The sequence below is a fragment of the Amphibalanus amphitrite genome, unplaced genomic scaffold (assembly GCF_019059575.1).
Source record: "Amphibalanus amphitrite isolate SeventyFive unplaced genomic scaffold, NRLGWU_Aamphi_draft 000635F_arrow, whole genome shotgun sequence".
Taxonomy (NCBI): domain Eukaryota; kingdom Metazoa; phylum Arthropoda; class Thecostraca; order Balanomorpha; family Balanidae; genus Amphibalanus; species Amphibalanus amphitrite.
This window is the reverse complement of record NW_024882129.1, coordinates 176114-193320: the sequence shown is the minus strand read 5'-3', so window position 1 is coordinate 193320 and position 17207 is coordinate 176114. Positions and strand designations below refer to the sequence as shown.

At 55.8% G+C, this 17207-nt stretch overlaps 1 protein-coding gene across 3 annotated transcripts in view; it reads right to left on the bottom strand.

Annotated features, from left to right (window-relative positions):
• Positions 1-17207, bottom strand: part of LOC122363697 (protein sprint-like) — an 80687-nt gene that overhangs the window by 4188 nt on the left and 59292 nt on the right. For 2 of the 3 annotated variants that reach the window (XM_043333235.1, XM_043333237.1), the window contains 4 exons: positions 5157-5248; positions 1738-3870; positions 467-603; positions 37-174 (listed from right to left, as the gene is read on the bottom strand). In XM_043333235.1, the coding sequence (XP_043189170.1) occupies positions 37-174; positions 467-603; positions 1738-3870; positions 5157-5248 (2500 nt within the window). Of the gene's footprint in view, positions 1-36; positions 175-466; positions 604-633; positions 649-1737; positions 3871-5156; positions 5249-17207 lie in introns of all 3 variants that reach the window. The other variant, XM_043333236.1, reaches the window with a different exon arrangement.

Sequence of the window (17207 nt, the reverse complement as noted above, 5' to 3'; positions counted from 1 at the left end):
TGGGCAATCATCGCATTGCCACTGTCCCGGCCTCACCTTGTCCCGCTCGCTGTCAACGATCTGGTGGAAGTTGCCCTCGCCGTGTTTGACCAGGTAGTTCTTCATGCCGTTGACGAACTGGCGAGTGTTCCTCATCACCACATGAGGCTCGGTCTCGGACGCTTCTCGGGTGCACTGTGACGGATGGACGTATGAAGGTCAGACAATTGTTTGAGCTCCTCCGTGTGGATGCTTCGTAAGCAATGAATAGAAGATATGCATTTCTGAACTGAGAGAATGAGTAGACGGTTAGCTCAAAATTAAGCTCGCCAAGTGAGGAAATTAGTTATCGAATACTGATGAATCATCACATGTGCAAACTCATTTGATGACGACGTTTACAGGAATATAAACATTTGACATATGAGAACAGTTGGAATTTAAATAGTTGATACCTAAACTTCTGGCTTCCTTTCCATTTCCTCACCTGAAGGAATTTCTGCACGTTGAGCGCGAACGTGTTGGATGTCTCGGAGGTGGCCAGCTGAAGGACGTACTCGCGGATGGCCGCGCCCGACTGCTGGCTCCTCCGGTGTAGCCGGAGTGAGGTCAGACGGGGCGGCGCTGTAAGAGGGGAACGGGAGGTCAGCGAGGTCAGACGGGGCGGCGCTGTCGGAACACGAGGTCAGGTCAGACGGGGCGGCGCTGTGGGAGGGGACAGGAGGTCAGCCCGATCGAGGTCAGACGGGGCGGCGCTGTGCGAAGGGACGGGAAGTCAGTGGGGGAGGCACGAAGGTCAGCTGCTGAGAGGGACAGGTCAGACGGGGCAGCGCTGTAAGAAGGGGGACGCGAGTTCAGCCGGGGGTGAGATCAGACGGACGCTGCCGCGGAGAGGGTGGGAGGTTCAGACGGAGGGAGGTCACACTTGGTGGCGCTGTGCGGGAAGGAGTGAGCAGGTCAGAAGGAGGGTAGGAGTCAGCTGGGGGATGGGGAGGGGCAGGTCAGACATGACGGCGCTGTCGGAGGGGAGGAGAGGTCAGATGGAGAGTGGCCGAGAGGCTGAGAGGTCAGTCGGGATGAAAAGGGCTGAGAGGTCTTTCGGAATAGCGCTGCCAGAGGAGGAGGGCAGTTTATCCGGATTATAGGTGTTGGGCCATATGTCAAGTTTTCGTAATGCGTAAACGTAATTTAGTATTCTATGAAAGTGTTGCTTAGATGGTTATGAGCGTTCAAAGGACTTCCTCTTCCCTAAATCAACTTTATAGCGAGCTCGAAAGTGGTCTGCTTAATATGCATGTACGGGCGCCGTAGCCACAAACGACTTTAAATTAATTACGGCTCGCCGAGTCGCCCAGGAGACTACTCAGCACTAATGACTCTGAAAGCCCACATTTTTGATAAAACTTCTTGGTTCATTATCCAGCCTGAGCAGACCGAGCTAATGAGAAAAGTTCGGAAAAGCGGTCACGGAAGGGGATGCAGGACACGATGTTTCTGGTCTGAAGCTAACAAGCATGCGTGTGATATTCAGTGTCCATATGAAGCCCTTTAATTTAATTAGTCGTTATTTCTGTGAACAAATAGATAGTGCCTTTTCTAAGAGAATGAAGGTAGATTAAAAACAATTTATTTAGTTAAAAAGCTTGTGGAATTTCGTTGAATTTCAATTACCTACTAAAGCTCACTAGTAACTGATGACATGCTAGGTCCTTATAGATCCATCAACAGTACCTCAAACTTCATATCACTTTTACTCACAGTAGAGGGACTCCTGCGGCGCGCGTGGCCGGGCGAGCCGCTGTGCCTCCGGTCGAGCCACCGTCGCATCGGAGGTGGCCGTGTCATCCTCCGCAGGCGGCGCCTCCTGCTGCACGTGCACGAACGACTCCGAGTCGGTGAAGGGCCGTTCCTCGGCCGTCTCCGGCTCGAACTGCCCCGTGCGCAGCCGCAGCTGGTCCTGCATCAGGCGCATGATGGACTCCCATTTGGAGGTCTCTGTGATGTCGGTCAGTGGAGGACTCACTCCGATTCCGGGGGGAGGCGGAGCGGGTGCCGGAGGCGGCGGGGAGCTCAGAGGACGGACGTTGTCGTAGTCGGATGCTGAGATGGACGCTTCCGGCACGGGGAGGCTGGAGGGAAGGATAGGTCCCGCTATCTGCGGCAGGCTCTGCCGGATGTAGGCCTGCACGATGCGGCTCTCCTCCTCCTTAGAGAGAGTCGGCGGACCTGCTGCCTCTGACTCAGTCGACTCGGAGAGACGGTGCGACGCGTCGCGAGGCTCGACCGGCGGCCTGCGCAGCTGGACAGCACCCTCGTCGGCTTCGGCTTCCGTGTCTGCCTCGAAACCCTCGTTATCAGCGCCGACGAATGCCCATTCAGCGTCGAGCCGCCAGCCGCGCGCGGCGCGCCGCTGCCGGGGCCGACGCGGCGACTGAACCCGAGGTGGCGGGACGGCCTTGACACGCCGTGCCGCCTCACCCAGGCCGTGCGAGCTGTGTGAGCGAGATCCGGCACGCAGACGGCGCGGCGCCGACGCCAGGTTGTCCACGCTACTGGAGAGAGGCGGCAGCTCGTCACTGGAGTCGATGGTCTCGAGTCGCGCGGCGCCGGGCCGTCGGGACCGACCGGGCGGCTCCCAGCGGATGTTGGGCTCCGAGTGGCGGTGCGCTGCCGTCCGGTCGAACGGCGCTCGCCGCTGCACAACCCCGTCGGCCGGTGAGCTGACCGTCTCACTGCAGATGGCAGAAGCAGGCCGCACCGCGTCCGCTGGTATCGCGTAGAACGGACTGCTGTTGGCACCGCTGGAGCGGGGCGAGCGCAGCTCCGGGCAGGCGGTACGTGCAGGGGTCAGCTCCAGTCGGAGACCGGTGCGGTCGCCAGACACCGGCGGCACCACGGCCGGCTCCCTCGCCGCCTCACTGAGATCGTTCATCGAGCGAGCTGCCGTGCGAGGTTTGAACGTGCTCTCAGGGATCTCTCGCGGCGGCGACGCCCAGATGTCCTCATAGTCAGAGATTTTGTCGGCCACCGAGCTGCGACAGATTCCGACGGGTAGCTCCAGGATGTCCGCCTCCTGGTAGTGCGTGGAGCGTTTCTTACGGCCACGCCGGCGGCTGGCGCGCGGCGCGCCGCCCGGAAGCAGCACATCGTCATCGCACGAGGCCGGCGTGGTGGCGGGAGACGCGGTCTGGCGCCACGGCGCGCTGCCTGGCGTCGGTGCCAGCTCTCGCACTGGTGTGTTGGACGCGCTACGCACCTGTCTGCCGGAAGCTGCGCTGCCCCGGAGCGCGCTCACCTCGCTCCTAACTGCGCCGAAACCGTTTCCGTTTGTGATTGCCCCGGCACAGAACCCGTTCAGCGCAGCTGGGGGCGTGAGCGACGGCTTACACCAGCGTGGCGGCGGCCGCGGCGGCACCGCCCGGCCGGCTGGCTCTCCTCCCACCGGACTGGCCACGCGTCCCACCAGTGCTGGTGAGTGAAGCCGCGCCGCCGCCGGCTGCAGCTGCAGACTGGTGGGCGGCGCGGGCCGCGGATGCACCGCCGGCCGGCGCGCGCCCTCCGCCGGACGCTCCGTGATGGCGCCCAGCGGCGCGGGCGTGGCCGGACTGGCGCGGCCCTCGCCGGGGCGGCCTGACGACAGCCGCCGTCCGAACGTGGTCAGCGGCGAGTCGGAGGGCGGAGGACCGCTGGAGCTGCCCAGGCTCGACTGACTGGTGAGAGTCTCGGTGTGGGGTGGAGGAGGCGCGCCCGGCGGACTGCACAGACTGCCCAGACTGGACTGGCTGCCGCCGACCTTGTTCAGACTGCTGCTCGCAGTGGAGGACTGGGTGCTGCCGCTGGCTCCAGTGCTGCCACCTTGTGAGCAGTTGGCGAGACGTGACTGCCAGAATTCTGTCGAGAGAGGGAGGGAGTTATGCACAAATCATTGCACGGCGCATAATATCGGTGAACGGCGATACGGAAAGCCCAATCACTTTTATAGACCCTGGTATTAGAATATCGCATTATTTATCTAAAGCACCCGCCCTCCACGCTTCGCCCGTTCGCTGAACTCTACTCTACTCCCACTTAGGCACTCCACAAAACTTCTCAGAATTAGCCTAGCGAGGCCGAACCACTTATGTTAAACCGCTTACTGCCTGATTAACCACTTGTCGTGGAGTCTTTTCATATGAAAGCACTCGGCACACTGCGTTAAGTCGCGTGACAACACTTCAGCTGTTGGATCAGGGAGGCCCCGTGGCCAGGCCCTGGCGCATAGTTTGAAGAGGTTGACCAATGCCCAATATGCCCTCTTGAACAACGCAGCCTTAGAGAAACAACCTCGAACGACGAACAACATTTTGAATGTCACGCAAACTTCCACAACTTAATACCTAACAAGTCTTATTTCACCCTAACTCCTTTTCTCCTTTTCTATCTCACATTTTTTCACTTCCATTTTGGCTAAGCAGTCAGAATACCAAGCACCAATTCGGACGGGTTTGACCGCGGACCACCCAGGTAGCGCGCGGTCCGTCCCAGAGCGTCCCGAGCAGGTGGTACCCGCTCGTTCTGCTGAGAATGATCGCCTGAGGCAGTGGTGCTGCCAACACCTGTCAGTTGGTGCACGGACGGCAAGGGAGGGAGCCCTCCGCGGCATCTGCCGCACTGTGACGCTACGGGGAGGTGACGTCATCATGACAGTATTTCACGGGAGTGATGGTGGTGAATTTGTTAGTCCCTGACGTCTGTCACCCGTTACAATGAAGATGCGTCAGTAGCGTCGTTTTTGGCACAAAGCACCGTCACAGGAGGCTGCGTTACGTCACGGTTGGAAGCGTCACATCGAGTGATGTCATTGCAAGTGACGTCACAAAGGTGGGAGACGATTCTGTATAACCTGGCGTTGCGGGAACGGACTGTTTTATCGTCCATCTGGCCGCCTACGGTGGCAGACAGTACACATTCTCCCGCATTGCGCAATGGATGACACGGTGCCAAATGGTTGTCACACACATGAACTCCCTGCGGCTGCACCCTTTCTTTGTTCGCACAACTGCAGTTACCTACATCATAAGGGTAGCTCACTCACTAAACTCACTGGTCTACCATTCTCGTATCACCATTTACCACACTACAGCAGAGGATGCTCCCACACACCCGTCCCCGACCCGCCCACACCAGTAGGATCTCACCTTGTCCGAGGAGTGCGCGCGACAGGAGCTGGTGGCGACTCTCGGCCTTCTGGAGACTGTCGGGGAGCCGCAGCTGTACGGGCAGCTCGTCACTGGAACAGGGCCAGAGATGGGCGTCAGAGACCGCGCCGGTTACTCACGAGAGCCCGCCCTCGCCCCCGCCCCCGCCCGCGTCCTGACCGGTCCGCCCGCCCGCCACCGCCGCCGCCGCCGCCCCCTTCCCTGCACCGCACATACAGTGGTGAGGTGCCGTCGAGCCAAGTCGGACCGATCAAGCCAGGTCGAGCTGAGCGAGCCAAGCCAAAGAGTCCTTTCGTGAGACGAGCGGCGACTGAGATAGCCCGTCATGTGGCGGGCTGCAGGCGGGATGGCTCCGGTGCACGGTATGCTGGGGAGGGAGGGGACGTGCAGCAAGGTCGGGCTGAGCTCTGAGCACGTGCCGGTAGCTCGCTGAGAGGTGCGGCCGATCAGAGATCGCGGTATGAGGGCGGAGAGGATTAGTGGGCGCACCGGCGGCTAGCCAGACGGACCGCCGCTCGGGGCAGACGTGAGTCAGAGCCCCGACGACGGCAGATGGGACGGCTCAGGCCCAGTTCCTTGGACTCTGGGTGGAGCGCACCGCAGTTTATCGGCGCAGCAGAGGCGTGCAGCGGCGCACCGCGCCCTGCGCCACTTCTGTCGCTCCGCGCCACGCCCGGCGCAGTGGCACAGAGCGCGTCAGATTCGTCGGTGGTGGACGGGAACGACAGTTTATGACGGTGATGGTAGGAGATCGACTGTCTTTCAATGGCACAGAGGAGAGTTGTCTCTTGCACTCCACCCTCTATGTTCCAGCTTTCTCAGCGAGAAGACCGTGCGACGGTTAGTGACCGTGACCGACTGATAAATTGGGAACAGAGCGACACTCTGACACTGTATGAAGGTGACCGTGAGAGGCCGGCAGGCTGACAGGCTGACTTGACATATTTAAAAATGAGACTGACTGACTGACGACCAAGTCGATAGGTAGGTATATTTTTCACGACTGAATGTTGAAAGTTGGGTATTTATTCGTTGTGTTTTTTTGCGCGCGAATACCGGGCAAGCCCAGAATGGGGAAGTACCTATTTCATTCGTGTCGCATTGTCCATCAGTATGCTCGCATAATAGAGCGTGACCAGAGCATCTCTCTAGAGGTGGCGGGCACTGTGTGGAGCATCACATTGCACGGAATCACGTGCATATGCCGCATCACCCGGTTTGAGTCAGTGGCGGTCGCAGGGGGGGGGGGGCCATCAGGGCCATGGCCCCCCCAAAGCCAAATCAGGGGGGGGGCCATCATATCATTTGGCCCCCCCAAACAACCGATGGGCCCCCATGGCCGTACCGTATGGGGCCCTGGCCCGTATTCGATTGTCACGAGGCTCGAGAAACCCACGCCAGCTATTAACAGCTCCCATACCAGTCTTTGAGGGTCCTACACTGACCTCTGAGGGCCCTTCAGTGGCGGTCAAGCGTCCACATTGACCGCTGAGGACCCACATTGACCTCTGAGGGCCCTCCACTGGCCTTTGAGGGCCCCTAAACCGGCCTCAAGGGCCCAACCGGCGTCTGAGAGCCTCACACCGGCCTCTGGTGGCCTCATTTCTGTCTCTCGAGTCCCAAGACTAGACTTTAAGTGTCTCTGAGGGCCCCGCACTGGATTCTGAAGACCCGATGCCGGCCTCTAAGAGCCCGCATCGGCCTCTGGGGGCCCATATTGGCCTTTGAGGGCCCTCCGCTGGTCTCTGGTGTCCAACGCCGGCCCATGCCGGCCTTTTAGGGCCCCACACTGACCTCTGAGGGCCCCATGCTGGCTGGCCTGTAAGGACCCACATTAGCCTCTGAGGGCCCCGCACTGGATTCTGAAGACCCAATGCCGGCCGCTCAGGGCCCGCATCAGCGTCTGAGGGCCCATGGCTTGGCCTTTGAGGGCCCTCCGCTGGCCTCTGGGGTTCAACGCCGGCCCATGCCGGTCTTTTAGGGCCCCACACTGACCTCTGAGGGCCCCATGCTGGTCTGTAAGGACACACATTAGCCTTTGTGGGCCCCGCACTGTATTCTGAAGGCCCGATGCCGGCATCTAAGGGCCCGCATCATCCTCTGAGGGCCCATCTTGGCTTTTGAGGGCCCTCTGCTGGCCTCTGGGGTCCAACACCGGCCAATGCCAGTCTTTTAGGGCCCCACGCTGACCTCTGAGGGCCCGTGCTGGCCTGTAAGGACCCACCTTAGTCTCTGAGGGCCCGCACGGGCTTCTGAAGACCCGATGCCGGCCGCTCAGGGCCCGCATCGGCGTCTGAGGGCCCATCTTGGCCTTTGAGGACCCTCCGCTGGCCTCTGGGGTCCAACACCGGCCCATGCCGGTCTTTTAGGGTCCTATTCTGACCTTTGAGGGCCCCATGCTGGCCTGTAAGGGCTCACATTAGCCTCTGAGGGCCCCCCACACTGGATTCTGAAGACCCGATGCCGGCCTCTAAGGGCCCGCATCGGTCTCTGAGGGCCCATCTTGGCCTTTGACGGCCCTCTACTGGCCTCTGGGGTCCAACGCCGGCCCATGTCGGTCTTTTAGAGCCCCACGGTAACCTCTGAGGGCTCCATGCTGGCCTGTAAGGACCCACGTTAGCCTTTGAGTGCCCAATTCGGTCTCTGATGGTCTCAAACTGCCCTTTGCAGGCCCTGTACTGGTCTCTGATGGCCCTAAACTGGCCCCTATGGGCCCAAACCAGCCTCTAAAGGTCCCACACCGGCCTTTGATGGCCCTATTATGTTCTCTGGGGGGGGGGGGCTCAAGCCTTACCTTTGGGCGTCACGCACTTGCCTCTGAAGGCCCACATCAGCCTCTGGGGCCCTACCTGGGGCATTTGAGGCCCTTCGCTGACCCTTGGGTCCAACGCCGGCCTCTGGGGGGTCTGACACCGTACTCTAAGGGCCCCATTGCAGCCTCTAGGCGATAGGTATCACCGAAGCGCTATCGATGGGTCCATAAGTGTAGGAACCATGGGTGCAGTGGGCGCAGTTGCACCAACAATAATTCTGCAGTGGGTGCAGACAATGTATTCTGCATCCACAGTAATCTGGAACAAAACCCCTTTTCTCAGCAACACTACTTTCCATGCAGCACGACAAATTTAGGATATTTGGCCCACTATCCATCTTCCGAAGTATTGGCTACTGTAATGGCCTTCAAAACTTACATTTGTGTTCAAGTAAAAACAAAAAAAGATGAAACGGAACACATGTGATTGAACAGTGAACAGATACCGATGACCCACTGTCAAAAGTTTTAGCACGATGATCTTAGAAAATGGCAAAGTTAGCCGCGCCGCCTTTACTTTTGCGGTAGTCCATTCACAGTTGCGTGAATTATTGACAATATCAATGTTTCAAAATGTACTTATCGGTACCTTTTCGACATGGTACACCCTCAAAGCTCGCATTTCGCAATGAGCCTCCTCTCGGGTGTCGCTCACTACCCCCCCCCCCGCTTCACCGGCCATGGCCTGGATTTCTGCACCCGTGCACTACGTCCGTGGGCCCCTTTAACCCTCGCGGGCCCGGGGGGGGGGCGTTTTTCGCCCCCCCCTGGCGAATATTTGCGATAGCTCCCGAACGCTTAGGGATAGGAAAGCGAAACTTTCAGTACCTTTTCTCCCATCAATTTGACATCTTCTGAAGTAAAAAATTTGGACCTAGCCCCCTTGATGACGTCAGAAGGTCCATTTTTCTAGACCCCTGCACGGCAAACTTCGGCGTCACAGACGCAAACTTCAAATAGCTGCTAAAAATAGAGTTTTAGAGATAAAGACAAATTACGAGCACGGTTGTGTAGCGTTTGACCTAGAGAAAAATAGAAAAATAGTTTTGGTGACCTGAGGTCAGAGGTCAGGTCAACGACCCCGAAATGTGGTTTTAGTTTTTCGCAAATAACTTCGACAAAAATGGTCCTAGAGCTACGGCAGTGGTACCATCGCATTCGCCTTGTCAAGCCGCGTCGAATGATATATATTTTGTTCGGAAAAGGTCAAATTTTATGTTGACCTCATGTGACCTCGAATGACCTCTGGTTGACCTTGACACATGAAAGGTCGTTTATGATGGATTTGTATCCGCTGATCACGAATCTGGCATCTATTTTCCTCTAAGCCTTCATTTAGAGCTTCCGGATGGCAAAATTGTCTTATTTATTATTACTAACTTGAATTAGTGAAATAGCCTCTAGCAGGGATACTCTTCTGTGACCTTGACCTTTGAGCAGCCCTGTATCGTAAGATGAACCACAAATAGGGAACTGATAAGCCTCAAAACATTTCAAAACATCTTGGAAGTTAGCACGCAAGATGTGCGAAAAAGTGCCAAGTTTGAGGTCAATTTTGAGCATGACCTTGACCTTGACCTTTGATTTTGAGCACAGTTTCGGAATCCTCAGATTCTCTTCTTTCGTTTGACACCCAATTTTGCCGGTTTGATGCAGCCTGCCGTCCTCTAGAAGGCTTATTTTGAGATCACTACACATGTGCCGGTTTTTGCCTTTGACCTTGACCTCTGACCTTGAAAATTGACCTGAGGTCAAAAATTTTAGGTGCTTTAGAATCGTCTCGTAAGGACCTTTCGTTTGGTATCGCTTTTGTTTCCGTAGCTCCCTTATTTACGGAGTTAGACAGGGGGGGGGGCGAAAAACGCCCCCCCGGGCTGCGGTGGTTGGGATTACCCCCCGGGCCCGGCCGGGTTAAGCTAGCACCGGGCCCCCCGGGTCAGCGCAGGGGCCCCTTTGACAAGTTGGCCCCCCCCAAACTCCAAGTCTGCGACCGCCCCTGGTTTGAGTAATGGTAGTAGACCACATAACGGCGACAAACAGACACTGCTGGCGTGCTGATGTGTAATGCCACGTCATCACGACAAACAGCTGACTGTCAACATGTCTGCGTCACGTGACCGCCCCGGGGCGCGTCCAGTGACCTCCGACCGACCTCAGTGGTGACGGGCTAGGACCGTCGGCGCCCCGCCCACCGCGACGGCTGAAGCTGAATAAAGGGATGCCTACCAAAAGCGTGCGACAACAAATTTTATGGCAACTAGTCTGAAGGGTGCGGATTAACGTCCCGAAATGATCACTTGATCACGGGGCTCACACTGGGCGTGAAATGGCGATAACACGGTAGTTCCTTTTTTGGTGCCGTTGAACGTTGTCCCTCCCTGCTCAGTAAGAGACGCTCAGTCGATGGCGACTCAAATAAAATGATTGGATACCGAGGGACAAGTATAGGTAACTAGCATCACGTCATAGAGAAGATGACTACAAGCGGTGGAATGTGTCGCATCATCAAGCCTTTTATTTAATTACACCGTTTCACTTGGAACCTCTTAGTCTCTTCGAAGAGTGTCGGTCTTTCAGATCTTATCCAGTCATTCATCCGGACCTGTTCGCCGTCCATCTGCTACTCCATGCCGATCGAAAACGGCTGAGTTGGAGTGATACGTGGTCTCAGTGACAGTGCCCTTACGGCGGAATCTGATTCCAGTCCCGGGTCACAACATACCAAGTCATTTCCTGTCCATTTGCTAGTCAGCACTCCACCACCCCGCTGCCCCGATTCTCCGTCCAACCCCGTGCCTTCGCCCGTCCAACCCCGTGCCTTCGCAGCCACAGGTCGTGAGACTGTTTAATTAATACACCTTTCTGCTGCTGCCTGCAACTTGAAACAGAGACAGTATCTAATTTAGCGAACTGTCCCAAAAGAGGTGCCCGAGCCGGTAAGTTTTGTGGTCAGATAATTAGGCCTCTTGCCCAGTGACTTGGCAGCCTGAGTCCCGTGGTGAGTAAAGTTTGCCGTGTTTCAGTGGCAGCCGGCCGCGGACACGGCCATGGGAGGTCCAGGCCCAAGAGAGGCGCTTCAAGATATCGTGCTTCAATTTCGGGATGGCCATCTGTCATGCATAATGGCGCTAAGGAAAGGGGCAACATTCGGCGCCCTGTAAGTGAAAATAGACGAGAGTAACCGTGCTGACTTTGGCTTCAACTTCTTTGTTTTAATTCTCGTTAACGACAGCTTTATATACCAAAGAATATTACCCGAATTTCAGCACATATGTTTCCAACAATGAACAGCTTTGGAACGCCCTGCTTACCGGCGTTTCTTCTCGAATAAGTGCCAACTGCTCCTCACTCATCGCTGGCGGCATATACAGTGAACACCCGCAGCCCGCAGCCCGTATCACCGAGACCGTATTGCGCTCTGCTGCAGACAAGGCACGCGTATACCTTGGGCATACCTGCACGCTGCGAGGCTGGCCGGAGCGTATAGAGATGCCATCAGTCGTGGACCATGTAACGGACATATGGTGCATACGGCCACGGGAGCATGCCAAGGTGGACGGTGGTCAAAGATCCTGCCGCACGTGTCGCACGTGCACTTAACGTGCTCCACTCCACCGTGCTCCTCGCACGCGGTCGTTGTCTCTCTGTCTCTCTGTCTCTCTGTTGCATTCGAATCACGCGCTATGTGCATATAACCTCTAGTAAATTAACATGCTGGCTTTCGTAACAACATAACCATGCATGCAGTTCCTGCTAAAAGTTTTAGTGCTTCTGAGAGCTCTCAGCTCTGCACGGTTGAATATTCTTTCGGACAAAGAAATACGCTGTCCTGTGTTGAAGAGGGCCAGGTGTTACAAGTTCAGGTCTCCTGGCTCTGACCCGCACAATTACCGGCAGCTGCACTGTAACGGCAGATGTGCGAGACACGGATCCTTCAGATAGACGCGCCTCCTGCAATTGCAATGGCATACGGTGATAGCAGCTGTCGATGGAGCGGCAAGAGGCCGTGTCGTCCTGTACTGTCGCTAACGATGTCTGGGACATGGTAAAGGAAGCTATACACTGGGAGACCATCGTCATCGTCACGTCCTGCATGCCATCTTCCCTCCTCAGTCCCGCACCTGGAAATTCTCCCGGTGCTTACTTTCAGGAATGAACCCAGCCTCACGCGCGGCTCGCCTTGCCACGCCCTCCGAGTGCCTTACCGTGTATTATCTCAGTACCACGCGCGGCGGAAGTGGGCCGGGGAGCGGCTGGGGTCAGCTAACGTTCCACCTAATGAGCACCGACGGCCACACCGGCGCACGGTGCTGACCCGTCTGGGCTTTTGGTGACCTGGCGAGGAAATTTGGTGACCCGGCCGGCAGTTTTGGTGACCCGGTCGCGGTTTTTGGTGGCTGACCCGCCGGGGCCACTCACGCCGTCAGACCGTGAAGGAAGGTCCGATGTCGGGTCATTGTCGGACGGGGCGAGTGTGGCAAGAGAGCGCCCCGCCTCCGCCGCCTCCGCAGCCGCTGCCAGTGGTAACGGCCGACGTTTTTGTGCGCCTCTCATTATGGTAGCGGTCCCAACAATGGCACTGAGCGCGGCCGGCCATGCGCTGAGGTCGGACGAAAATGGTCCCGATAAAGAAAGAATGGACGATTGAAGATTTGGTAGACAGTGATCTGAAGTGATGATTAATGGAATTTTGGAGAAATATCCGTAGAGTATTGAGTTTTTATTACTGAGTGGGTTGTCGTGATAAGCTGTGGGTAAATCATGGTAAACTTTGCATGACTGCTGGTTTCTGACTGCTCGTAATTCTGACTTATTCCAGTGCCAACAGACAACATTTTGATATCCAAAGCCACCGTTGCTCACCGATGACCTGCTCCCCACCTAGTATATTTCCAGACCACTGTGCTACCCAGCGGTGTGTCATGAAGCTGTCAGTGTCACCAAACGACCTGTCATGAGGCTGTCACGACGCCTCAGACCGTCAAAAGATATACATAGATATCTCTCACAGTCAGCGGACATAAAACTGTCACATGCGGAAACATACCAGCCGTCACACGAGCTGTGCGAACCGCCGGACGCAGTGCGACTTCAATGGAACAGCGCCAGCGCTAGCCCCTGTCCCTCTGTCAGGAAGCGGCGCCGCCTCGCGCGACCGGCGCTGCGCACGGCTGCCTTCCTGTCTACCGTATCGTAGTCGCGGTTATTACCGTGATGGCAGAAGAAGAGCCATTGGCTGCGACGACAGGGGCTCTCACGTGGATGACAGAGGCAGAGGACAGCGAAGACACCATGTGACTGGTAACCGATGATGTCGGAATGGTGACTTTAATTTGAAAAAGCGCGTTTGTTTAGGAGGCGAGTATCTTCGTGATTGGTCGACGTTCTGCATCCGAATGCTCTCCACAAGCACCATAGAACGTTGGGTGTTTGCAAGAGCATTCCTCTGTATTCACGGCCCGAATGCGTCTCACGAATGCACCGTCTCCGTCAGCTGCTCCAGTCACAGGAGGTGGCATGTTTACCGTCTCGGTCGGCACTTGTCCTGCCGTGCGACTGTCCGAACGGCTATTGTCCTGTCTGTTCGATCGATCCGTGCAGTCGGACTACCACAACAGTCGCCACTTCCTTCCCATTCCTCTCCCCATTCTTCAGTCTGGTCACAACACGGCACCAATACTGTCGTGGAACTGACATTCTTACACTGAGAGGTCTGCAGAACTCAGCATGTCACCAAGAAACTCGACGTTACCCCTGAATGAGTGGATCGGCTATATGGGATCAACACAGAATCTTCGGCGCAAATTTAACCCTCGCACGACCAGGCCATTTCTCATAACACGAACGACCAGGGGGGGGGGGGTTGTTACGACCCCCCCCCCTGGCGTTTCGAAACGGAAGGTCGTAGAGCTTAGCGGAAAAAACCAAAGGATTGCTCTCAACGAGATCTCGCGATTGGTGGTATATTTTTTGGTCCTAGGTCAACATTTGACCTACTTTTGACCGGTCAAAGGTCAAATTTTCGGAAAAATAGACTTTTTTCAACTTTCGGCGGCGATTACGGCAAAACGGTGGGAGATATCGACTTAAAACCTTCACTATCGTGTTCCTTGATCAATTCTCTATCGTTTGGTATGTATTTCGTTTCCCTAGCTCTAAAAATGGCGCGTTGGGAGCGCCGGAAGTCGGCAAGGTCACAGTCGGCGGCAGAAATTCGAAAAATCAAAATTTAAATTTTTGAAATATGATTGTATTTTTTGATTTGGGAGGTCCATTTGCTCCCTATAGAAGCTAATATTGCTGCATATTCCCATTGAGGTGACAAGAATTAGCAAAATAGTGGTTCGGGCGCTTTTCAAAAATAGTACCGGACGCTGTTCCTCTTGTGACGTCATAGCTCCGTGACCTGACCTGACCCGGTCAAATTTCTTATACCATATGATAGCCAATACTTGCCCCAACATGCATGGGAAGTTTCATCACGATCCATCAACCGATGTCCGTACCACCGGCAGGAAACCTCGGGCGTTGGCACTCAGTTTGTGAAAATCCGGCCGGAGGCTGTACCTCTTATGACGTCATAACTCCGTGACCTGACATGACCCGATCAATTTTTTTTCGGCAAAAGATGCGCAAAGGTTGCCCCAGAGGGTATTGAAAATTTCAGCCCGCTACGACAAGCCGTTTAGCGTGCACTTCGAAAAAACCTCAGGGGGGGGGGTTGATACAACCCCCCCCCCCCTAGGCGTTCTAGGGTTAATGCGGTCTTTCATTGAAAAGAGCGCTTGGTGAACTCCGCGACCTTTTCGTCATCAGGACAGGAAACGGCTCCGCACGTGCCAGCGGCAGCGCATTTCACGCACGCACCGCGTGCCCGTGACGCCGGAAACCAAAACATCCGCTCAAAGACGACGCACATGTCACGGACACGAGCCGTGGCGGTAATGAGGTCCTCCGGGCAACGTCAGTTCCTGTACCCTGAGGGACTCTGCCGAGCGTCTGCAGAGCGACGAGTGTGCGTCGGCCGGCAGGGACCCGCGGGATCGTCCGGGAAATGTCATACGTGATGCGATCTGTTGCATGTAGCGCCTCTGAGCGACTCGGGTCTCTCAGGGTTGTTATGTCAATGAATACCTCATAAGCAGGTTATCGACACACGCCACACCAGAGGGAGACAGCATGTGGTGGGAACGTGGCAAAATGACGGCTGAGGAGACAAAAAGAGAGAAAAATGGGCGGCGCCGTTGTTTTGAACACAAAAAATAGCGAGACTTAGAGTGTCTTCAAAAGCTTAGGCTTTGCCTCAGCCCGAGCATGAATTGCTAAAAAATTGAGTTCAAACTGCACTGGTGCTGTGGAATAGTTGCAGTCGACCAGGCAAGTGCGACAACATGTAATTCAAGGGACCTCTCCACCAAAACAAAACAATACAGCGACTGTTTTCACTTCATATCCTGCGACAGAGGTCGTTTCAGTGCGAGAGTCGCACCAGAACCGGTTCATTTGGCACTCGAATCGCCCCTTTCGACGCCTTAGTTACACGGCCTCCAACAAACAGTTCAGGACAAACCAGAAAACGTTGACCTCCGAAGAAAAGTCCAGAGGGGATCAGCATGAAAATATTCGCTGGAGAGTGGGTGGAGCCATGGTAAAAAGGCAGAAGCGAGCGAATATACTCTTTTAACAAGGGATAATTGCGTCCGGAGCAGTCGTTCGAAACTTACTACTGCCAACTTTCCGGATGGATAATCTCGTGGTGCTCTTCTTTAGACGTCTCCTGCAGTCTCGCGCCATGATTGGCTTAGTTAGCCGCAGTAAGTGGCTGTTGCCCCGGCCTCTAATGCGTTTACTGTGTGATGTGCCGACAATTTCGCCACCTCTGGGTTCCCACGGGGCTCTCATCTCCGGGCAATGATGAGGATGAAATGCCGCCACGGGACCAGGGGTGGGCCGCCGAACTTCGATCGGCGCTGTTGTTGGATGCCGACCGAGAGCAGTCATTGAACCATAGGGAGGCATTCAGTTTTTTTTTGTTTGCTCAGGTCTGACAAGGTAACACGCCTCACGCAATTTGAGCACGTTGATCTCGACGAAATAAGCGTTTAAAGCTTCGGTAAGTATTGCTACCGGCAATACCAATTGTTTATCTAGAAAATACAATTCAGCAAGAGAAGATGTAGATGAATCAGCAATACGAAGGCAGGCAGCCTAGTCCTCGTACTTTCAAACAAAGAAGGCACCTTCTATGTAAAATGTGTGTGTCCCCGAGACTCGATCCGGGCGCTAGGGCGTGCTCCGTGCGTTCCAACTGTCACACGTCTCCCCGCCAAAACCAACATCGTCACGGTAACGAAAACAGACGCTCACAAAGAGCGGCGATCCTATGATTGTTTCGGCGCCCTCTGGCAGCCGCCGCCATGTTTCGCTGAATCATCTCTTCCCGTCGCGATGGAGGCGCGATTCGATTTTGGAGGCATTTCGTCACCGGCGGGGCGCCGCCGCGGGCCGACGGGGTCGACTCAGCACCCCATCCGTCACCCGCGCGGTGCGACGGGACCCAGAGAGCACCGAGTGCCGCTCTCAGAGCATCGCCCATCGCTCTGCGGCGAGACAGACGACCGGTGCCGGCACGAGACATCAGGTCTTTTGTGCAGCCCATGTCGGCAGCTTTTTCGGACTGAAAAACGTTGTATCAATGTCGTGGTGGGACCAAAGGATGTGGTGTGAAAAACGTTACACATTTGTACGCGCTGTTTAGGCGTCGACACGAGGTGCGACATGTAATAGGAGTGTCTGACGCGTGGTGAAGACAAGTGATGACGCCATTTGGGCCTGTCTCGTCTCGACGGTACGGTGCAGCGCGTTAGACCGGTGTAATGGGCGCGATGCTTTAGAGAGGCGTAAGTTGAAGCCCGTGTTGGTAAACAACCTGACACAGACGGATCTTTTATCGATGGATGGGGTGGCATCATCTCCCCCCATCTCGGCTTATTTTCGACATGCCCCGGCATCTACGAGCGCAACGGATCCATTTCCAACGATTACCAAACCAAACTTTTCCCGTCTCCGCTCTCCGGGATACTAAACTTTGCACCTTGGTACGTGCGATAATCCTGATTTCTTTGTTCGTGCCGGAGAGGCCGCTGTAAAAGAGCGAGCACCCCACACACCGCTGCTCGCGGCACCCTCACTTCAATCCACTCAGTCCCTCTGGCCCG